Source organism: Triticum aestivum, chromosome 7D, assembly GCF_018294505.1.
Source record: "Triticum aestivum cultivar Chinese Spring chromosome 7D, IWGSC CS RefSeq v2.1, whole genome shotgun sequence".
NCBI lineage: Eukaryota > Viridiplantae > Streptophyta > Magnoliopsida > Poales > Poaceae > Triticum > Triticum aestivum.
In genome coordinates this window covers 67158089-67182815 of record NC_057814.1, presented here as the reverse complement: position 1 = coordinate 67182815, position 24727 = coordinate 67158089, and the positions used below count along the sequence as shown (strand labels likewise).

Below are 24727 nucleotides of genomic sequence, written 5' to 3'. Positions count from 1 at the left end.
TTCTAATGCCAGAGCGCCGGCTCGAGCTCCTTGAGCAGATCCGGGGAAGGCGCGAAGCCCGGATCGCCATGTGGCTACCTCCGGATGTAGTGGATCCGGAGAAGGAGTTGGAGGAGAAGGAGGAGGAGGTGGTGGAGGAGGATGTGGGGACGCTGGCAACGCGGATCTGCAGGCAGAGTAGCAGGCCATCCTCGATTCCCTCCCCTTGGAGTCTGCAGAGGCCAGATGCCGTCGCTGGCAGGAGATGGAGGCGCAGCAGGCCGCGGAGGTGGCGGAGATGCTCGCCTACATGGATGAGGACGAGCAGGAAGAGGAGCCGGAGCCCTCCTACCCGCTCGTCCAGCCGGCGCCCGGCACCATTGTCGTGGACATCTCCGACGGTGAAAATTAGCTAGGGTAGTATGTTTGCATGCTTTGTATGGATCTAGGGGTTGAAATACGAGAGACTCAGATGCAGGATGGCTAATTTGAGACGTGACTGGTCACTGTCCGCGGACGCGCCTGATCACACTCGTGGGCATTTGAGGGGCCATATTTGCCAAGCCCGGCTGTAGATGCTCTTACAAGTCGAGTACTAGGTATTTGGTACATGCAGAGGCATACATGTACTGATGTACAGAGGAATGAGAGGATACATGAAGGGGGAAAATGCATGAATGAATGCAAGGATGCATCATGCATGCATGGGTGCATGGGCCGGATAAAGGGAGCGAAACAGTGGACGGGTCATTAGTACCCATTACCGGGCGCCAAGGGTTCTGCTATGTGTCGCGTGCAGTGACTCCTAACGAACGATCGCCTGCAGGGCTTCGTTGCTGGGCCGATCTAGTAACCATGCGGCCATGTCATGCTGACGACACCCAGTGTTTTTGTTTTTACAATGTTTCCGTTTTTGCTTATTTTAAACATATATCTTAAGAAATACTCTACATAAAATTTTGAAAAATGTTAATCAAGCATTTGAAAATGTAAATGTCTATAGAAAAATATTAATCATGTGTACAAAAAATGTTGGTGACATTAAAAAAAATTCACGTATTTAAAAAATATACATGGCATCTAAGACAAATGTTAATACAATGTAAGAAGTTGTTTCCTTAATTCAAATAAATACATGTTATATTTGAAAAAATGTTCATAGGTTCTAAAGATGTGTTTGTGACATTTTCAGAAAAATTGTATACAATATAACAATGTTTCATACCACTAAAAGTTATGTGACATTTTGCAGAAAAAATCAGCGATTCATAAAAAAGTTCGTGACATTTAAAGATGTTTGTGCAATGCAAGCAAATGATCAAGTAGATTAAAACAATGTTTATTTCCATTTCAAAATTGTTCATGACATATTTAAAAAATGTTTACACAATGTAATAAAGTTGCAGTAAGCTCACTTTATTATTTCCATTACAGAAAGATACATGAGATTTTAAATAAATATTTAGTGTTTCCAGAAAATGTTTGTGATTTAAAAAAAACAATTATGCAATTTAAAAAATGTTCCTGTTGTTTAAGAAAATTATTACTATTAAAAAATGTACAATGTGTATTTGGAAAATATAACATGTATTTAAAAAAGTGTTCACAACATGTATTTTAAATATATAACTCGTGTTTTTGGAAAACGAATGTCCTAGTACGTTAAAAAAATGTTTCACGTGTGTGCTAAAAATATACATTGTGTACTGAGAAAAAGTACACATGTTTAAAAATAAATAAATGAGAAAACGAATGTAACAAACAAAGTATAACAAAAGAAAAAAGAAAAACGAAAGTAAATAAATGAGAAAACAAAAAAATAGAAAACAGAAAAGATAACGAATATGATAAAAAAAAGATAATCGAAGCAGAGCAAGCAAACTATAGCGCCACATAGCAATCGATACGGGCGAGACATAGCCCTGGCGGCTAGCCTTTTTTTTTTTAAGAAGATGTGTACAAATTTGTGCCAATATAAAGATATGTACAAATTTGTGAAAATTTGGAATTTTCAAAAAAATTGTTATAATAATACGAAAAACTTTAACTGGAAAGTTTAAATATAATTAAACAAAAAAACAAAAAAAATAAAATAGGAAAACTGTGATAAAGACTTATAGATAAAACGAGATAGAACCTTTATTTAGTAAAGTTCTATCTTCGTCTAAAAAAAGGTTCAATCTCGTTGTTTTATATATATGTCTTTATCAGGGTTTTCCTATTTTTATTTTATTTGTTATTTTGTTTACTTATATTTAACTTTTTCCTTTTAAAAATGTTCATGTTTTTATGAATTGTTTTTGAAAATTCAAAATGTTCACAAATTTGTACATATTCAAAAAATATTAATCTCGCAAAAATTAAAAATGTGCAAATAGTAGAAAACCAAAACCGGAAAAACTTGGGTCACTATAGTAGCTTAAGCCTGGTCACTATGGTCTTGACCTAGTCGCCGCTACTCCCCTCATGTATGTCCCGAAATTTTGGCGCAAAGTGCATCAAATAGGGCTCTCACCAATCCTGATGTTTGCTTTTGTTTTCCACAGATTGATCCTATGTTAAGCGGCATTTCCGTTAGTAGGCTCCCTGTGTCATAGATCCCCCAAATCACACATGAGGTGTCTAACTAGGTTGCCCAATTAAAAAAATTCAATGATTTTTCTTTCCTACAAGGACATGTGTGATTGTTGAGTCCCTTATAAGTCACACATCAGAAGCATTGGCGACCATTCGCGTGGGAGGGGAGCGGCTAGATTGGCCCACTTCGAAGCTGGGGTACCAAAGCAATGTTCTTTTTGATCTTCCAGCTTTCTTCCAAAAATTTGGCTACAGGATCCTATTATATATCAATAAGATGTAAATATAAGATTAAAATAATATGAATTTTAAAATAAAATCACTAGTTGCTGGGCACCACTTGCAAATGGCACTCCCAAACTCCTTCAGTGGTAAAAAGTGCCGTAGTGTATGTGCGCCATTTGTCGCGACCAGAGAGTTTTGGTGGATTTTTTTCCATTGGATTGGCGTATATGCTTTTTAATCCATTTTCTGAATGAAAATCTAATACACCGAGTGCCCAAGCTGTAAACTGTTGTCACGATTGCATTCCTTGTGGCGATAACTTTTTGGAAATTTGATCCAATGTTGGTAGGTTTTAACGAACATTTCTCTAGACATAACTTATGCTTTCAAATATATTATTACAAACTTGTCATCCCCAGAATAACATATATGTACTCCCAAGAAAGGATACACGTCCTCACATAGTGCAACTTGTACTCCCTGCGCAATACAACATGCTCTCCCCATGCAGTACAATTTGTACTCCTCGGCATAACATGTACTCCCTGCACAATGCAACTTGTCCTCTCCGTGCAATACAACATGTACTCTCAGATGTAACTTGTGCTCCACGCGCAATGCAAGTTGTACTACCTGCACAATACAACTTGTACTCCCTAGGTAACCTATACTCCTGACATGGTGCAACATGTGCTCCCTCCATTGCATTTGGTATTTCTGATGAAACCTTTACTCTCGCGCGCGGTGCAACGTGTTCTCCTTGAAGGATGCAACTTGTACACCATGGTAAGTACTACTCGTGCTATGGATCCAACCCGTAGATGGGAAAACCAAGAAAACATGAAAAAAGAAAGAAGAAAGGGGAAAAAATAAGAGAAAAAAATAAGGGAAAACCCACTATAGCCTCCTCTTGAGCAAGCGCACCCTGCACCAAGCGGACCGTGCCTGGCCCGCAAGGCCCCATATGTGACTCTAGGGGGGCGGGGGAGGGGTAGCCCGCAACTAGTTGAAAATGTGCATGAAAATAAAAAAATGTAAAAATGTTCATGTGTTTGAGAAAATGCTCTGTGTTTTGTAAACATGTGTATGAATTTAAGAGAATGCTTTGGCATCGAAATGCCAAAGAGGGGGGAGAAAACAAAAGAAAAAAAGGAAAAAATATTTCAAAATATTAAATAAGAAAAAACCGAAAGGAAATATGAAAACTGCTAGAAGATGGACGAAATGGATTTAAAAAGACCTGGCTCCATGGGCCGGCCCATAGCAGCGTCTGGGTTGTGCGACATGCCGACATCTTGTCGCATAAGCGACAGAGCGAATTTACCTTGATTTTCTAAAAAAATCATTTAGTTTTTCCCTATTTTTTTAAATTTATCTTTTTTATTTTCATAGATTCCAAAATTCTAGCTTTTTAAAAATATTTTAATATTTCTGAAATACATGAACACACATTTCAAATAAGTGATTTTTTGAAAGTAGGTAACAGTTTTTAAAATACGTAAGTGTAAACCCTTCTTCCCCCTGTCTCACGCCAGAGGTCGCTGAGCCATAGCAGTATAGCACCTACAGTACGCTAGTTCTGAGTCCGAAACTGCCTCACATACTATCAATTTTATCATACGATGTGTACGATCATTCAGGCCCGTTTCCCCAGATTTGGGCCCATCACACCAGATGAGTCTTTGTCGTACATAGATTGTACAGATTTTGATGGTACGTAAAGCAGCTCTCCTCCGCGTGTCGCCGTCTCGTCCGGCGTCGTTCGTACGACCGGTCACCTTCACCTCTCCATTTGGCCTTTTGTATTCACTATAATTTTATTCAAACTATCCGGTGGATCACCTTTTCTTATTCTGGGCTGGTGCCTTGCACGTTATTCCGTTCAAGCAGTACAAAGAAAACTTGTGTTAAAAAAAAGTAGTACAAGAAAACTCTTACAAGCTGATGAAGCTGTGGTTCAAAATCACGAACACCGTTGCCGTTGTTTCGAAGCTGCGAGCAGAAGGCATTCTCATCCAGCAAGCCACGTATATGCATAAACAATACGAGGAGTTTCAGATTGATTTCACATTACCTCTCCCCTCGTATATAACCCAACCTATCCAAGCCCAAACTCAGATCATCATACACAGAAGCAAAAGCATAAGGCATACACAGAAGCAATAGGGATTGCTCCACAAATGGCTAGCCGATCATCATCCCTGCTGCAACTGCTGGTACTGGTGGCAGCGGCGGCGCAGTTCCTCGGGTCGGAAGCCGGCGGCATTTCCATCTACTGGGGCCAGAATGGCGGCGAGGGAACACTGGCGGAGACCTGTGCTACCGGCAACTACAAATTTGTCAACCTCGCCTTCCTCGCCGCCTTTGGCAATGGCCAGCCGCCGGTCCTCAACCTGGCAGGCCACTGTGACCCGACCAACAGCGGCTGCGCGAACCTAAGCTCCGACATCAAGTCATGCCAGAGCCGCGGCGTCAAGGTGATTCTCTCCATCGGTGGCGGGGCAGGCAGCTACTACCTTTCCTCAACCCAGGACGCCAAGAACGTCGCAACGTACCTGTGGAACAACTTCTTGGGAGGTAAGTCATCTTCACGGCCTCTCGGCGATGCAGTCCTCGACGGCATCGACTTCGACATTGAAGGTGGCACACCCCTACACTGGGATGACCTTGCGAGGTTCCTGAAAGGATATAGCAACTCCGGGAGGAGGGTGTACCTGACTGCTGCGCCGCAGTGCCCTTTCCCGGATGCCTGGGTGGGTGGCGCCCTAAACACTGGCCTCTTTGACTATGTGTGGGTGCAATTCTACAATAACGCTCCCTGCCAGTACACTTCGGGCAGCACTTCTAATCTAGCTGACGCATGGAAGCAGTGGTTGACAGTTCCAGCCAAGCAGATCTTCCTTGGCCTCCCCGCATCACCTCAGGCTGCCGGGAGCGGGTTCATCCCAGCTGATGATCTAAAGTCAGATGTTCTCCCATTGATCAAGAGCACAGGAAAGTATGGAGGAATCATGCTATGGTCCAAATACTATGATGATCAGGATGGCTACAGCTCTTCGGTGAAGAGTGATGTTTGAGAGGGTTGCCTTACCTTCGATTTGTGAGATACATGTGTGCTTTTTTCATTGTGATGTGTGAGGAAATGAGGATTCATGCATTTCCATTGTTACTTGTGAGTAATTATATGTCACTTGATTGTTGTATACAATATAAATAATTTTTAATTACTTGGAGCATCTCGTGGATCTTTCATTTCAAACGAAGAAACCTGAACCCATGATTATTTGTTCAACATGAAAAAGTTTGCAGATCATCATTGGTTTCATTACATTCAATTCTATTGACTGCACGAAGGAGCATTGCGCAACTTTGTTCATGTGTCTTATTCCCCCGGCAAGATCTAGGTACCGTCAATTCATTATCGATAAATATGTGCCTAAACCAACCCCCGGGAAACAATACCTTTGCAAAGCTGCTCACAACAATCCCGTGAGTACAGCATAGTATAGTGCATCATGGAGTTAACACATACATCTGTATTTCCTTGGAGCAAGTCCCGGAAGACCCTAGGCATGCATTGGTCGACAAGCTATGTCCATGTAGGTATTGTGTATCGTTTCGATGATGCTTCAACAATATTCACTACTAGAATCAATTATATTTGTGGCAAAGTGGGAAAGAGTTTCTAAAATCTATTTCTTATACATAAATAATTTGCTAAATGGTTTTGGTTTTTATAATTGCCAAGTTACTTCCTAAAAATCCAAGAAATTCCAGTGAATCAAAGTACTTATTACGAGCTTAGAAAACATAATTTATACCCAATTTTAATTACGAGAAAGCTATTATCCAGATAGTCTGACTTTAGCGTCAGATCCAAACGACTTCCACGCCGTTCAATTTTCATCCCGCGGTCGCGATCGACCACTCACCCGCACGCGAATAATTCTGTCCCCTGCTGTTCCGGTCGCAATCATTGCCTCCCATACGTCATTGGTACCTGATGATTTCAGGCCATCAAAAGGATAGCGACGAACGTGATTGGATCCCGTGGTCCTGCAGTTTGCATGCGTACCTAGCTACTCCCTTCGGTCCTTTTTAATCTGCATACAAGTTTTGTCTGAAGTCAAAGTATCTCTACTTTGACCAATCTTATAGAAAATAGTATCAACATTCATAATGTAAAATCAACATTTTTAGATTCACTATGAAATGTACTTTCATAGTATATATATTTGGTATTGTAGATATTGACATTTTCTAATATATATTTGGTCAAAGTTTGCAAACTTTGACTTGAAAAAAATCAAATATGTGAAGTAAAAAGGAACATAGGGAGTACCATCTTAGCCAAAGAAATTTGTTGTTTATTGGGTACAGTAAAAAAACTACTAGTTTCTTTGCTAGGCCACCCAAGATACAGACTCATGCACACACTCGTGTAGCTTTTCAATCGATTTTCTACATGCATGCGAGTTTGACTAGTGGTTGATTGACTCCACTTCTAACGGCAACTTCACGATAATTTTCTAGATACATCTGATAATTTACAACTTAATTTATGACTTCAAACGACATCTTCTATTTGAATACCATGATAATATACGCTCCGTAAATCTGATAATTTGCACACAAACATGACAATAATTTTGACATGGAAAAAATTTGTTCGAAGTATACCTTGGTAATTCTTGTGTAAATAGCATGATATATACACACCGCAAATCTGATAACTCTTAGACAAACACCACGATAATTTTGACACGGATTTTTTTTCGAAAACAAACCCCAGTAATTTTCTGTGTAAATAACATGATAATATATGCACCAAGAGCTGATAACCCACGCACAAACACCGCGGTAACTTTTTTGACCCTGAGATAAAAGTTTTTAAAAAAACATACCCTCTGTAACTCTCTTTGTAATTAGCATGACGCACAACAGAGTTGATAACTCACACACAAACAAGATGGTAACTTTTTTGACCCCGGGATAAAAGCTTTTTGAAAAAAACATACCTCGGTAACTCTTTGTGTAAATAGCACGGTAATATACACACAACAGAGCTGATAACTCACATCGTGATAACTTCCACCCGGAAAAAAATTTAGAAACATAATAGCAAGTGGAAGAAAAGGTTGCCTTGATTTTGCAGAGGGGGGGGGGGGGGGGGCTGGTTTGCTTACCTAGTAACCATTCCAATTCTATTACCATATATTTCCCAAAATGTTTACTAGCAGATTGAAGAAAAATCGATGGTTAGGCCGAACGCCGCACGACCTGACTGGCGCGTAGGATTAGCAACTCTACGCTCACGCACAGTTTAGCGCCACTTTTACTGCGCGGGCTTCAGAGAGAGGAAGCTATTCAACTTGTTTAAAGCGAGAAATAGTGGGCCACAAGCGGGGGTTTCAGAGAGAGGAAGCTATTCCACTCTTAAAGCGAGAAATAATGGGCCACGAGCGGGCCGAGAAGCCTGCTCGTTCTGTCCAGCCTTACCCAGGAGGCGCAATAAAGAAATAAATAATGCATGAAACCTTACAGAATGGCTGAGAAGCTGAGGTAAGGCGGCATCGAAGCGCAGATGGCCGCAACGACGGAGAGGAAGCAGACGCCTCCCCCGGCCACAAGCACGACCCAAACGAGCTTGTACGACGCCATCCGATCTTGTTGCATAGCAGCAAACGGTAAATAAGAAGGATGAACATTTAAATTTATACTCAAAGGAAGAAACGGGAGAAAATTATCCACGGTACACACTAGTGCAGAATCAGCCTATAGGTGGGACCCCCCCCCCCCCCCCGGCGCCCCTCTTTAGTTCCGGTTCATCACGGCCTGGGACCAAAGGTCCACCACGTGGCATGAGCCCGCGCCGAGGGCTGGGGGGACCTTTAGTCCCGGTTGATGACACCAACCGGGACTAGAGGTTTAGGGTTTTAGGATTTATGAATTATGGTTTATTTTTCCTTTTCGTTTTGTATTTTTCATTTAATTGTTTTTATTTCAAACATATTTTACGCTACTGTAGTCGTCAAGTGCCACTGCTACCACATACTATACACGTGATATATAATAAAATTTCTCGTACGACCAACGACCAATCACATATCATACAATTTCTCGTATGACCATGCATACATACATATATATATATATATATATATATATATATATATATATATATATATATATATATATATAGGACAAATGTTTCCTACAAGCAGTGGTAGTTACCACCACTTGCATTTTGTATGTTGTATGTAGTATCTATCGAAACCGAGAGTATGTACGTGTAGTATGTAGTATATATAACAATGATTAGGTAGTATGTACCATGTTTTGAGTATGCTCTTTTTTACGTATAAATATGTACGTATTTCACAAATATAACAAAAACTATGGGCTCATATGCAATTTTTTCATTTAACTTGCTTTGAAATATCTTAAATATAGTATATGAACATATTTAAAATGATAAAATCATATATATATATAGTACCACATGGTAGTATATGACACATGTGGGGTAACTACCACCGGGGATATATATATATATACATATACATATATATATATACATATACATATATATATATATATATATATATATATATATATATATATATATTATTTTACCATTTGGTACTACCATGTGGTACCAAATGTCTCATATACTACCATGTGGTACTATATATATTATTCTATTATTTTAAATATGTTCATATACTATATCTAAAATATTTCAAAGCAAGTTACATGAAAAAATTGCATATGAGCCCATAGTTTTTGTTATATTTGTGAAATACGTACATATATGAACTGGTCAAGCAAAAATCCCGCAATTTTCTCTTGAAGTGCTCGTATGCGGTCCGTTGGTAGGACCTTATCCCGCATTTCTTGCATCTTTATTAAAGGAGATCAATGTGAATATATTAGTTGTGTGTATATATATTAGATCATTGATAAAAATAACTTTAAATTGTATTTGCGTACCCAAAGTTGTCTTGCAGATGTGCTCCTTTCGGACGTCATCGTGCGAATGTTCTCGTAAACGTAATACGCACATAAATTATTCCTTGACGCCTGCCTCATGCACTTTACGACAATAAAATTCAATCAGATAATAATTAATCAAGCATGATAAAAGTGCCCCTGTTTTAAGGATTGTAGAAGGAAAATCGCGGATTAACAAAGGAAATCTGGATAATAGGCAATATTGAGCATTTTGGGGCCCCTGGCATCGGGGCCCGGGGCGGCCGCCCCGTTCGCCCCCTCCCCCTCAGGGCCGAGCCTGCCTAAGAATCACAATGCAATTGCTAATTAGGCTTAGAACTTGATGTTTGAGCCTACCCTTCATTGTCATGCTAATATCACAATACAATTTTCCTATTTTTCTTTCCCCTTTTTTATTTTTAGTGTTTTAGTTTTTCAATTATCATGGTTTTTAAATACATGATTTTTTAATACATGTTTTGTAGAAAATAGATGAACATTTTTTAGACATTTGAATATTTTAAAATTTGATGTTCATTTTATAGTTCTTTGGCATTCTGAAAATATGAAGAAAAAAAATCAATAATCTACGATTATGTTTTGATACTCATGACTTATAAAAAATATGTAGATTTTTAAATTTGGACCTTTCTAAATTCATAGACACTAATTACCTTTTCCAAAAATAAATAAAATCAAAGGAAATCAGTTGGAAACCAGATAGAAATGGTGCAGAATTGCAAAACCACGTAGTGGAAAACCTTTTTTTAGCATAACGAAGTGGGAAACCTGTGGAATAAAAACCGACAGAAAGCACTTGTACATAGTAACTGGTCCAGCCCATATATGAGTGGGGCGTGCGATTTGCCCTCCTACCTACGCTTCAAGCGTAGAATATATAGGAGTACGTCGAGCTCGCTTTCGCCAGCGGACAATGAAGCAAAAATGTTGGTAAAAAAGAGAAAATAAATACTCCCTCTGTAAACTAATATAACATCGTTTAGATCCTACGCTAGCGTGGAAAACATTTGCCAGTCGTTACGTGCTCTGCTCCGCCCGCGAGCCTGCGAGTGCCCCGGTTGGTCGCCGTCACCGTCCGGCGTCGTTCGTACGATCGATCGCCATCACCTTTCCATTTGCCTTTTGGTGTTCAATAATAAATCAACAGCCTGGTCGCCTTTTCTTATTCTACACTGGTGCCTTGCACGTTATTCCGTTACAAGAAATCTCTTACGTTGCCGTTGAGGGCGGAACGCATTCACATGTTCATCCATCCATGTGCCCAGCAAGCCACGTATGCGCATAAACAATACGGGGAGTTTCACATTACGAATCCTCTCGTATATAGGCCAACCCATCCGTGCCCAAACTCAGATCAAAGAAGCAAAAGCAGAAGGCATACACATAAGCAATAGGGATTGCTCCACAAATGGCTAGCAGATCATCATCCCTGCTGTGACTGCTGGTACTGGCTGTAGCGGCGGCGCAGTTCCTCAGGTCAGAAGCCGGCGGCATTTCCATCTACTGGGGTCAGAATGGTGGCGAGGGCACCCTTGCGGAGACCTGCGCCACCGGCAACTACAAATTCGTTAACATCGCCTTCCTCTCCGCCTTTGGCAATGGACAACCGCCAGTCCTCAATCTGGCGGGCCACTGCGACCCGACCAACGGTGGCTGCGCCAGCCTGAGCTCCGACATAAAGTCATGCCAGAGCCGTGGTGTCAAGGTCATACTCTCCATCGGTGGCGGGGCGGGCGGCTACTACCTTTCCTCGACCCAGGATGCCAAGAATGTCGCGAGATACCTGTGGAACAACTTCTTGGGAGGTAAGTCATCTTTGCGACCTCTCGGCGATGCAGTCCTTGACGGCATCGACTTCGACATTGAAGGCGGCACACCCCTCCACTGGGACGATCTTGCGAGGTTCCTCAAAGGATATAGCAACTCCGGCAGGAGAGTCTACCTGACTGCCGCACCACAATGCCCTTTCCCTGACGCATGGGTGGGTGGCGCCCTTAACACCGGCCTCTTTGACTATGTGTGGGTGCAATTCTACAACAATGCACCCTGTCAGTACACCTCAGGTAGCACTACCAATCTAGCTGACGCATGGAAGCAGTGGTTGACAGTTCCAGCAAAGCAGATCTTCCTCGGCCTCCCGGCGTCACCTCAGGCTGCCGGGAGTGGATTCATCCTAGCTAATGATCTAAAGTCAGATGTTCTCCCATTGATTAAGAGCACAGGGAAGTATGGAGGGATCATGTTGTGGTCCAAATATTATGATGACCAGGATGGCTACAGTTCTTCGGTGAAGAGTGATGTTTGAGAGGGTTACCTTACCTTTGATTTGTGCGATACATGTGTGCTTTTTTATTGTGACGTGTAAGGAGTTGTTACTTGTAAGTAATTATGTGTCATTTGATTGTTGTATAATATAAATAACTTTTACTTGGAGCATCTCTTGGATCTTTCATTCAGAACGAGGAAACCTGAACTCATGATTATGTGTTCAACATGAAAATGTTTGCATATCATCATTCATTTCATTACATTCAATTCCATTGACCGCACAAAGGGGCATTACACAAATATGTTTCATGTGTCTTATCCACCTGGCCAAAACCAGCTACCATTCATTCATTATCAATAAATATGTGGTTAGACCAACCCCCGAGAAACAATACCTTTGCAAAGCGGCTCACAATAGTGAGTGGAGTAGAGTATAATGCATCTAGAATTTTGAAAGTATGCATAAATATTATGCATGACTGTTGATTTGCTATTAGTGAGATTTGCTCACCTTCTTCTGCTCTACTCCTAACATAGGGACTTTGTGGAACATACTGCTAACATAGGAAATGAAAATATTATAAATGTGTCAAGGGCATGAAGCCATGAGCATATACTAGTTAAAATTTCTATTTAGGATTGCATCATGAAGTTAACACATCCACCCTTATTTCCTTTGAGCAAGCCCCGGAGACCTAAGCACCCATTGGTCGACAAGGTGTGTCCGTGTAGGTATTGTGTACCGTTTCGATGATGATTCAACACTATGCACTAACAAGCATCAATTATATTTGTGGCAAAATGGAAAATAGTTTCTAAAATCTATTTCTTGTACATAAATAATTATGGCAGGTTGTTTTGGCTTTTATAATTGCCAAGTCACTTCCTAAACGACCAAGAAATTCTATTGAATCAAAATACTTATTTTGGGCTTAGGAAATAAAATTTGTACCCAATTAAATCATGCACGTTCATTTTATTTGGAATTAGTTTAATTAGGACATAAAAAATATACCTAGAACCAATTTGAGGGGTTAAAAATGCCCATAAAATCCAAATAATAATATTGAAATGCCGATGATAAAAAAGATGAAATATTCCAATATATGAAAAATGATCCAAAGATTTAATAAATCCCTAAAACCAATTTTGCCAAAGTCCTAATACCCCAAGCCCTCCTTTGTTGAATTAATACATTGTGTAGGAAAATTTAATTGTGTAAGTTCATTTTGTTTAGAATCAATTTATTTGGACTTAAAAATTCCTAAAACCAATTTTAGGGGTTATCAAAGCCCAAAAACTCAAATAATAATTTTGGGATGCCAATGACGCAAAGATGAAATATTCCATCATCTGATTCCAACATTTAATAAATCCCTAAACCAATTTTGCCAAAGTCATATTAGCCCCAACCCCTTGGGAAAATTAATACATTGTGTAGGAAAATATAAAAATACTCAAAGTGAAATGGAATATAAATAATTAAAATTGTGTAACATTTTCCCAACCAATTTTTATGTTTTGGATAGTCAAGTGAATCCCCTCTTTTTATGATGGTCTTAAATAAGGCTTGGGACAAACTCAAATTAATCCTCAAGAAATTTAATTTCTTTAGAAAATCCAACCACCAATAAGTAAAATAACAATATTCATTTAATTGCTAATTTTTATTTAACATTAAACTTGGTAATTTTTGTGATGTTACATCTACGAAAGCGAGAGGGTCAACATAAACTGAACCTAATGTATTTCCAGTTTGTGAAATGTGACATGTGAGGGAAATAACGATGACTCAAGTCTACTTCGTACATGAGCATAGATGTAATAGTTCAAAATATTTATTGTGAAACTCAGGGAAAATCAAATTTTGCTGAGTTCTTGTGGATGGGCTGCCACAATCTCACCTTTCTCATTTTATTGCTTATACGACATATGCACTACAGTGTGATTACATGTCTGTGTGTCTTCTTTAGTGATTTTGTTAACTTGGCCGGGTGTTATAATATATGGAGTTTAACAAATACCATAGAGATTTCTAGAGTAGGATATTATCTCAGTGTTTATCGAGTATGATTTTCTAACTCAGATGTTGCAGAATGGAGAATTCTGCAGAGTATAAGAAAAGTAATTTCTTATCTACTCTCTTTTTTTCATCGATATACCTTTTATGTTTTTTGGAGTTTGACAATCAGTCACGACACATATGTGCTCTACAAATTGTCCTTAAGATATAGTGGTAAGCGCGTGTTAAGGAATTACAACCCAATTCAAAGTTGACAATTCAGATGCTTGATGGTGGATCGCCTCCATCAGTTTAACGACATGTAAACTATGTGTTCCAGAACCATGAGATTCCAAGTGCTTAAATTTGAATAAAGTTCAGTAGAACATGATCATTCAATAATCTAAGGTCGACTATGCCATTTGGTTGGGATGATGAAACAAAGTTAGGAGGAATATCCCAATATTCATGATGGAATTGTGATCCAAAAAACACGAGACCACAAAAGTTCAAGGCACACAAGTGATGAAGCAACCAAAACATCTTGATCGAAACACTTTTTCTTAAAATCGATTTTACTCTGTCATGTTCCTCCAACCAAGTACCAAATTACATGTTCTGTGATAACATATGGTCCTCTAACCAAACACTCAAATAGAAAGGTACATCTTCATTCAATTAATCCCAACCTTTCAGAGCAGCTCAACTCCATTTTACTTGAAAAATGAACCAATGTACACGGAGCTCTGAAAACTGAGACCAAAGTACACTGTTCCTTTTTCTTCAGATTTATTTTGTGTTTAATGTCCTGTAACCCGGCACGATTCTCGCCGTCCTCAACAGGCCCGGACGTTGAGCGGCTTCACGACGGAGAACCCGCCGTCCACCATGAGATTATGCCCGGTGATGTACCTGGCATCGTCGGACGCCAGGAAGACCGCCGCCCTCGCAACGTCCTCCGCGCGCAGCACCACGCCGCCGCCCATCTCGTTGATGTCCTCGTCGAACAGCCGCCTGATCAACTCCTCGTCGACAGCGCCCCCCGGTGGAAGGCCCAGCATCTCCCTCCCGGAGCGCGCCCCCATGGGCGTCGCGATGGCGTACGGCGAGATGGCGTTCACCCTCACGCCGCGCGCCGCCAGCTCCGCCGCCGCGGAACGCACCATGCCGACGACGGCCGTCTTGGAGACGCTGTAAGCGTGGGGGCCCGACCCACCCAGCGCGCCCGCCGTGCTGGACGTGCAGAGGATGCACCCCGCGCCGCGCGGTGCCATGGCGCGCGCCGCGTGCTTGATGCCGGCGGCCACCCCGCGGAGGTTGACGGCCATGACGCGGTCGAAGTCGGCCATGTCCAGGGACTCGATGGCCGAGCCCGCGTAGTTGCCGCCCGTGATCCCGGCGTTGTTGAACATGACGTCGAGCCGGCCGTGCCGCGCCACGGCGAGGTCCACGGCGGCCGCCACCTGCGCCTCGTCGGTGACGTCGCAGCGGGTGTAGCAGGCCGTGTCCGGGTCGCCGAGCTCGGCGGCCACGGCGCGGCCCAGGCTGTCCTGGACGTCGGCGAGCACGACCTTGGCGCCGTTCCGGACGAACTCGGCGGCGGTCACCTTCCCGATGCCGCTCGCCGCGCCGGTGATCACGGCCACCTTGCCGGCCAACCTACGAGAGTCAGAGGAAGCGGAGAGGGGGCGTGACGGGCTTCCTGCACTTCCGGCCGCTCCGCTCTTCGCCGTGCTACACTCTCAGAAAACAACAAGTGAGCAAGGCAGCGAACATCAGCGGGCTGCCGGACCACACCAAAAACCCTCGTACCTGAAAAGGACGCGCATTGCTCGGAACATCTTCGACGATGGACAAATCGTGAGCTCCTTTCTCGCACAACGATAGCTAGGCAACTAAACTTAACGAAGGCTCCAAACATCTTTATAAGACCCCCAAAAAATTCTTTATACTCTCTGTCATCCATATTACTTATCACTCAAATGAATATATAGATTTATTTTAATACTAGATATGTCCGTTTGAGCAACAAGTAATATGAAATGAAGGGAGTAATAATTTATACGGAGTTCAGCGAGTGAAGTGGTGGAAACCTTCCCGGACCTCTACGAGGAATTGCAAGCAGCCTGCTCGCCTCGTTCTCGTCGCAGTAGATGGCTGGGCATTGAGGTCCTTTGGTGAACGCTTTGGACTATACATAATAGGCTTGTGATCAAGCGGTTTTCGATGTGCCGACCTACTGATACAATTTCTAAATGGTGTGGTCTTCTGCAGCCGTGGAAGCCGCTTAGCCGTCCTGGGAACATGACGCCATCGATGACATCATCTTCAGCCTCCGTCCTTGGCCTTCCATCGGGCGCCAGCCCTCCCTTGGCCTCCGCCGGAGCCGGACTATGGGTCTGTATCCCTGCTTGCGCCCTTGTTGGCCCTTTCTTTTCTCTTTTTAGGCTTGTTTTTTTTTTAGAAAATGTTTTTAGGCTTGTTGAGTTATGCTCTCAGCAGATTTTTTTTTGACTTTTGCTTCTAGGCTTTGTATGTTTGCGTAGTTGTTTTATTTAAAAAGCGAGGCGAAAGAATTTTTAGGTTACGGTGGAAACATCATGGAGCCGTGGAATCGGTGGAAATAGATGCCTATTATATGATAGACTGTCGGTGATGAATCGGAGCTTGCGCGCGTTTCGCACGAGCAGACTAATAAAAATCATGCTTAGATTAGATACAGTACTTTTTTGACACCATAGATTAGATACAGTATACATAAGTAGCTAGACTAGAGTACCTCAGTGGTTGAGCCCGTCGCTGTTGTATCCTTGTCTTACTCGCCTTTTCGATGCCTTTTGCATGTGTAAGCATAACCAGAGGATATGCTTGTCTTACCACGTGACATATGTGGTAAGCAATTTAAATAATGCAAAATGAGGATAGACACACTTTCCTCGATGTTGCTGATTTCAGAGTCTGTATTTTTTGGGATTGCACGTGAAGACGACGTCCATCTAAATGGACATATCAAAAAATGCTGCCTCGTCCGAACGTGTTCGTAGACATCATTAAAAAAAAAGACAAAATTCGTGTAAACCAGACGATATTAATAAAATTCTGATACATTTACAACAAAAAGATGAAACTGAACAAAGTTTAACTAGACTGAAGGGAATTCAAGCTAAACCTAAACTAAACTAAACGAGGTACCAGATGGTGACGTCATAGGCATGGCCTTCGATGCCTCCAGCACCTTCATCGTCGTTCCCTACATCGTTGTCGCCACTGTCATCCTTGTTATCGTCGTCCTTCCAGTGATAGAAGGCCTCCTATGGTCGCGGCAACCCTGATTGGCCGCCGCTTGGCTGCCTTCGCCTCGCGACCACGGCCTCACTCTTATCCTTGCCCTTGACAGCGAGGGCAAGGGCGATGGTGGTGCGCTCGGACTGCTCAAACACACTTTGAGGAGCTGGTCGATGATCTGACACCCGCAACGGGTGAAAGTCTGCGTTGTGGTCGTGGACCGATCCTTGGCCCAAGCAACAGGAGGTCCAGGTCGGCGTGCACCCAGTCTAACGCCACGTCAAACGTAGAGAACGCTGCATGCGTTTGGCGATCGCTGGGCTGGACACCTCCTCCTCCTCCATCTTCACGGCGGCCAGACGCTGACGGGGGCGGGGGATGGCGGCACCTGTTCCCTTCCGCGCGCGGTACAAACGGCGTGGCGAGGACACCGGCTAGACGATGTGCCCATGTGACGGGGACGCCGGCTCCGCCTTAACACAACGTCGTGGTGGGACACCGACTTCTCCTTAATGTGGCGTCCAATTTGTACGCCGTGGTTGGGCGGCGAAGGTGGTGCCGGACCGTGGTCAAAGAGCGTCCGATCAAGCAGCAGCTCGAACTGACACGCGTACTAATCATATGTCTGCACGACCTTGGCGGGGTTGGGTGGTTGTTGCTGCTGCTCGTTGTCCGAGGAGAGCACCAGCTTCGTCTTGCCCGTTAGAGTGGTGGACCTTGGTGGACCCGAGGACTGTGGGTGGTGGATCCACGAGCTAGAACTCCCCGTCAACCGTCCTATCAGCACGGACTTGGCCATCTCGGTAGGGTGCAATAGAGGATAAGAGAGGCGAAGTGGCAGTGTGCGAAGGAGATGGGATAGAGTTGGAGGTGCAGCCTTCCTGCTTAAATAACCAGGGCAAGCAGACTGACGCCGCTTCAATGTGGCCACAACGGTCGAAGTAGGGTTCACGGTCGCCGTGTCTGCATTGAAGCAGCTCCGGTCAGCTGTCCGATAACGTCTCGGTGGGCATGAATACAAGTCGTCGTCCGTCAGGTCACATCCCCCTGAGCAGCACTAATTACGTGGTGTGGCTTCTAGAGCGGAACGTGCGGCGAGGCTTTTGGGTGAGATCACTCAGCTGGGCGCCGTGGCGGACGTTCGGACGCCCGCAAAGAACGCGCAGAGACTTTTGGCTCGCGAGCTCAAATGCTACTTGATGAACACTAAAGTCAACAAAAAATTGGTAAAAATAAATCAAAAAATTCTGATTTTTTTGGCAAAAAAATTGATGATTTTTTACATACCTTCGTGAGGGAAAAAATTCATAAATGCTCTATCTATGAAAAACAAAATCAATACTCAAAATGACTATTTTTGAGCAATGATTTGTTTTTTTTGTCCGGAGAAATTGGAGTGTTTTTCCCTGATGAAAGTTTGTACGTATGTAAAATATTCAACAATATTTACTGCCAAAAAATCAGTTTTTTTGCTATTTATGATAGGTGTTTTTCTTTGGACTAGAACAATGCCCGTGCGCTGCAACGGGATATAAATATTCTAATATGTTAGTTTATGATTTACCTGTCAATAATAATACGATTGTGTAAATAAATATTCATCAAATTCTGACCGTTCATTACCTTATATTTTGATTAGAAATTTGATAAATAAATTAAAATGGAATTGATTCAGAAGGTAAATAAATTAAGATGATTGATTATCATATACATAAAAGGTTGGACGAAGGGATGATGAGAAGAAAGGTGAAATGAGAACCTTCTTTTTAAGTAAGTAGGGAAGATAATGATTGGTCCATTTGAGCTCGGGACAAGAAGGGTATTTTCACGCAGAGAGCACACGTACGCTAGCTCTGAAAACTGTTGCAATTAACACGTCGTTTATTTTATTTATTTTTGCTTAAAAAATATATTATTTTTTTTTGCGTGTGACAGTTAACACGTCGTTGGGCTGAGCGGGTGGGTGGGTGGGTTGGAGTTTTCCGGGTGGTTTACCTGCTCTGCTCCGCCCGCGAGCGCAGTCCCGTCCGGCGTCGGATTGGTGCAGTCTAAGGATGGCAATGGGTAGGGTATGGGCAGGGTAGAGCAATACCATACCCATACCCGTATAGTCAGTGGGTACAAAATTCTACCCATACCCGTACCCATGGGTATGAAACTTTATCCATACCCATACCCGACGGGTACCCGTACCCGTTGGGTACCCAGCGGGTAGAACAAATAGCACACGAGTTGTTCACATTTTTACACTCATTGATAGCACATTTGACAAAAAAAAACAATTATCTTAGCTCAATAACAGGTAGATGAGTACAACATACTCATAAGTCAATAGGAGTAGAAAAGTCACATGAAAAATTAATGATTAATTGACGACAACTTAATATTAGTTCACAAGCGGGCGGGGTATGGGTATACCCGGGGGTACAAGATTATACCCGTACCCTACCCATGACTTAACAGATAGGGTATGGGTACTACCCATGGGTATAAAAGTGTGCCCATACCCTGCCCATATGGGTACGGTACCCGCGGGTACCCGTACCCATGGGTAAAATTGCCATCCTTAGTGCAGTCTGCATCTGGCCTTTTGTGTTGATGGCTTCTACTTTTACCTGCATGCAACATTGCAACTTAATCAAACAACCCGGTCGCCTTTTCTTATTATCCTATATGCTTGTGCTTTGCACGTCGTTATGTTCAAGTAGAACAAGATAATAACCTCTTACAAACTGAAGCCGTGGTTCAAAATCACGAACACCGTCGCCGTTGACTCGAAGCTGCGAGCAAAATGCATTCACATTTGTTCAGCTATGTGCCCAACAAGCCACGCATGAGCATAAACAATACAGGGAATGACGAATTAACTTCACGCTTCGAGTCCCCGCTTATATGAAGCCAACCCTCCGGTCTCAAACTCATCACCAAAGACACACACAGCTGGTTCAATAGAAGCAATAGGATGGCCCCACAATTGGCTAACAGATCATCATCTGTGCTGCAATTGCTGGCCGTTGTAGTAGTGGCGGCGCGGTTCCTTGGTTCGGAAGCCGGCGGTATTTCCATCTACTGGGGCCAGAATGATGGCGAGGGCACACTGGCGGAGACCTGCGCCACCGGCAACTACAAATTTGTCAACATCGCCTTCCTTGCCGCCTTTGGCAATGGCCAGCCGCCGGTCCTCAACCTGGCAGGCCACTGTGACCCGACCAACGGCGGTTGCATGAACCTAAGCTCCGACATACAATCATGCGAGAGCCGTGGTATCAAGGTGATTCTCTCAATCGGTGGTGGGGCAGGCAGCTACTACCTTTCCTCGATCCAGGATGCCAAGAGCCTTTAGTCCCGGTTCATAAGGCCCTTTAGTCCCGGTTCTGGAACCGGGACTAAAGGGTCGTTACTAAAGCCTCCCCTTTAGTCTTTTAGTCCCGGTTCTTACACGAATCGGGACTAAAGGCCCTCCACGTGGCCGCTGCCTGGAGGTCCACCTTTAGTCCCGGTTGGTAACACGAACCGGTACTAAAGGAAATTTTATGATTTTTTTTATTTTCAAATTTCTGAATTATTTTAACCTATAATCTCTAATCACCCCTCATCACTGCTCAATTTAACCTCTAATCTCTAATCACCCCTCATCATTCCAAATCATCTAACTTCCCAGACGGTCACCCATCCTCTCACTACTCCAGCCTGAGCACGCTTAACTTCCGGGTTCTATTCTCCCTCGTTTCCAAGTATGCACTTGTTGTTTTCCTGACAATAGTAAGATGTCAATCCTATTAACCCTCAGGAATTTAGCTAGACCATGAAGTCACACATTTCACTGTTTGAGTTTGAAAACTATTGTTCTAAAAAACAATAATTATTTATTAACACTAATATTTCTTGAATAAGTAGTTTGACCATAGTTTGACCACAGTTTGACCAGATTTGACCAAAATTCAAAAAAACTGAAATAATTATTTCGTAACACTAATATTTCTTGAATAATTAGTTTGACCACAGTTTGACCACAATTTGACCAGATTTGACCAAAATTCAAAAAACTGAAATAATTATTTAGTAACACTAATATTCTTGAATAATTATTTAGTAACACTAATACTTCTTGAATAAGTAGTTTGACCATAGTTTGACCAGATTTAACAAAAATTCAAAAAAACTGAAATTTGAGCATAACTTTTTTTTCCTTTTAGAATTTGAGGATTCTAAAAATTTGCAAACAGGCCATAGGCTGTCAAAATCGGATGCGGATTTTCGTGCTGAGCATTTTGATATATTATACGTTTTTCCTGACATCGTATGCAAAAGTTATAGCCGTTTTACATTTTCCCTACACTTTTTGCAAAACATGTCTAAATTTATGTTTTTAAATTTTCCTAACTAGTACATGTCGTAACATAACTACGTCTGGAAGATTTTAATTTTTGAAGTTTTTATCATTTTCTTTTGCTTTTTACAAAACTAAAAAGGCGATCCAGGGGGGAGAGTTTGAAAATGGGACCTTTAGTACCGGTTCGTGGCACGAACCGGTACTAATGCCTCAAACCCCATTAGTACCGGTTGGTGGCTCGAACTGGGACTAAAGGTCTAACCTTTAGTACCGGTTGGTGCCATGAACCGGTACTAATGGGCATCACACCCTTTAGTCCCGGTTCGTGGCACCAACTGGGACTAAAGGTCCCATTTGAACCGGGACTAATGCCTGGTGCCCTAGCCGCTCGAACCGGGACTAATGCTCACATTAGTCCCGGTTCGTAATGCAACCGGGATTAATGCTCTTTTCTGGCCGAACCAAAGCCCTGTTTTCTACTAGTGCAACTACTTGGGAGGTAAGTCATCCTCGCGGCCTCTCGGCGATGCGGTCCTTGACGGCATCGACTTCGACATTGAGGGTGGCACACCCCTACACTGGGACGATCTTGCGAGGTTCCTCAAAGGATACAGCAACTCCGGCAGGAGAGTGTACCTGACCGCCGCGCCACAATGCCCTTTCCCTGACGCATGGGTGGGTGGCGCCCTCAACACCGGCCTCTTTGACTATGTGTGGGTGCAGTTCTATAAAATGCACCCTGCCAGTATACCTCAGGTAGTACTACCAATCTAGCTGATGCATGGAAGCAGTGGTTGACACTTCCAGCAAAGCAGATCTTCCTCGGCCTCCCAGCGTCACCTCAGGCTGCTGGCAGCGGGTTCATCCCAGCTGATGATCTGAAATCAGATGTTCTCCCATTGATCAAGAGCACAGGAAAATATGGAGGGATCATGTTGTGGTCCAAATACTATGATGACCAGGATGGCTATAGCTCTTCGGTGAAGAGTGAGGTTTGAGAGGGTTACCATACGTTTAATATGTGAGATACATGTGTGCTTCTTTCTTGTGATGTGTGAGGAATGGAGGATTCATCCATTTTCCTTGTTACTTGTAAGTAATTATGTGTCACTCGATTGTTGTATATAATATAAATAAATTTTACTTGGAGCAAGGCTTGGATCTTTCATTTCAAACGAGGAAACCTGAATCCACGATTATTTGTTCAACATGACTGAAATGTGGATCATAATTGCTTTTATTACATTAATTCTCTGCACACCGGAGCATTGTGCAACTTCGCTTCATGTGTCTTACCCACCTGGCCTAATCCGGGTAACATGAACTCATTATCGGTAAATGTATGCCTAGACCAAGACCTCATGTAGTAGCTGCGAGGTGTATCACATGCTGCTCTGGCGACACCGTGCACCCCACCACCCCACCACCGTAGCAAACCACCTTCCCCCAGGCTCCGGCGAGATCCACCACATAGTATCAGGCGGTGTAGGTGCCCTCTCGTTCCATCAGCCTCCTCTATCACTACATTTGGGACTGGGGCTTGGAGTGGCGTTGGGGCGACACCTGTGAGATCAGCGGATTTGAAGGCGAAGTACGTGACCACACTATGGGCAAAAAAATATAAAAGGGTTTTCATTGTAGTTTTCTTTTTGTGGAGTCGTTTTTTTGCAATTGTTCCTTGCCGTGTGTCCTCTCTTGATTTATCCATCCATTGTAATCCGACAGTTGTTTAATGGTAAGCGGAATTCCAAAAAAAAAAAAAAAAACTGCCCGGCTCGAGCCTGGATGCGGTTCGTTTGCGGTTTGGTGCCCATCCGCTGCTCGAGCCTGATCGTTGTGAACGCACACGCCCGCCTTCAGTCGCATGGCATGTTGCAGCCTCGTACACCATGCATGGTGCACGCACCCGACCCAGTTCCCCGCGCGCAGTTGGCTGGCTTTTAGCCGAGGATGTACGCGGCAGTGTATCTGGACGACCACCCGGGCCATGCAGGTGCCACTGCCCGGCCAGCAGCGTACTGGCACGTAGGCAGGACGTGCGGGGCACTCTCCCGGATAGACAAGGAGTCAACGGCCACACGCGCGTTGTACACATGAATTATCCTGGTTTTTTATTTTAAGAAAAGGCCTAAGGCCAGATATATTAGGCTGGTCATAATGAAAGTATTGTCGGTATTGTTATGTCTCCTTGTATATGCCCGGACGGACGGTCCGGTAACTGATCGATCAAGAAAACCCGACCCAAACGGCTCCTCATACCGGCTCCATACGTCCGGATTGATCAACACCCCTCATATCCATTCCTAATCTGAGATCGATATGGGAGGCCCGAGCGCGTCCGGGCGTGTTCGCCACGTCGGACACGGCCCATGCTGGCCCACCCTGACCCCATATATATTCCAGCATCCGCATCCCCGACCTAACCCTATCCACTTTACTTCACTCCACCCCGTACCCAAGCTCCCTTCCGGCGATCTTCGACGAGGCGGACATCGGATCGGACTCTAGCCAGTCCCGATCCATCAACCAGGGTGTATGCGCCTGACCATGTTCGGATTTAATCCAACGGAAATCCATCGTGTCGGTGCAATGGGCGCTCGGATTCGCCAGTGCCGGAAGCTCGAGGTCAGTCTACCACCCCATCTCCGTTACGGAGAAGTTCTACTTCCACGACAAAGACGCTAAGGGCGCTGGCAAGGGCAAGGGCAAGGACAACCATGAACGATCTTTGTCCATAATTTATTATGCATGTGGATCATGCCAATTTTTGGTAATCTCATGACATGTATTGATATAGTAGCCATGGATGATTGTAGAGCTTGTGCGATGCATGCACGGTTGTATGGATTTGGGGTTCGCTAGATAAGGTATCCAGTTGTGAAATTGAAAATTTGAGAGATGACTGCTCACTGATCCATCAACCAGGGTGTATGCGCCTGACCATGTTCGGATTTAATCCAACGGAAATCCATCGTGTCGGTGCAATGGGCGCTTGGATTCGCCAGTGCCGGAAGCTCGAGGTCTGTCTACCACCCCATCTCTGT

The 24727-nt window shown here is 43.4% G+C and overlaps 2 protein-coding genes and 2 pseudogenes across 2 annotated transcripts; 3 read left to right on the top strand and 1 right to left on the bottom strand.

Moving 5' to 3' along the window:
* The first annotated feature begins 4961 nt into the window (after positions 1–4961).
* Positions 4962–5858, top strand: LOC123171061 (acidic endochitinase-like). The gene has a single exon (XM_044588725.1). It carries the CDS (start codon positions 4962–4964, stop codon positions 5856–5858), a length of 897 nt encoding a protein of 298 aa, XP_044444660.1.
* Positions 5859–11203: 5345 nt separating this feature from the next.
* Positions 11204–12100, top strand: LOC123171553 (acidic endochitinase-like; annotated as a pseudogene).
* A 2561-nt stretch (positions 12101–14661) lies between these two features.
* LOC123169664 (momilactone A synthase-like) lies at positions 14662–15935 on the bottom strand. The gene is made up of 2 exons (XM_044587541.1): positions 15878–15935; positions 14662–15799 (listed from the first exon to the last, which is right to left on the bottom strand). The coding sequence occupies exons 1-2, from the start codon at positions 15904–15906 to the stop codon at positions 14902–14904; spliced, it is 927 nt and encodes a 308-aa protein (XP_044443476.1). The 5' UTR covers positions 15907–15935; the 3' UTR covers positions 14662–14901.
* Positions 15936–20312: 4377 nt separating this feature from the next.
* LOC123163713 (acidic endochitinase-like) lies at positions 20313–22681 on the top strand (annotated as a pseudogene).
* The last annotated feature ends 2046 nt before the right edge of the window (positions 22682–24727 follow it).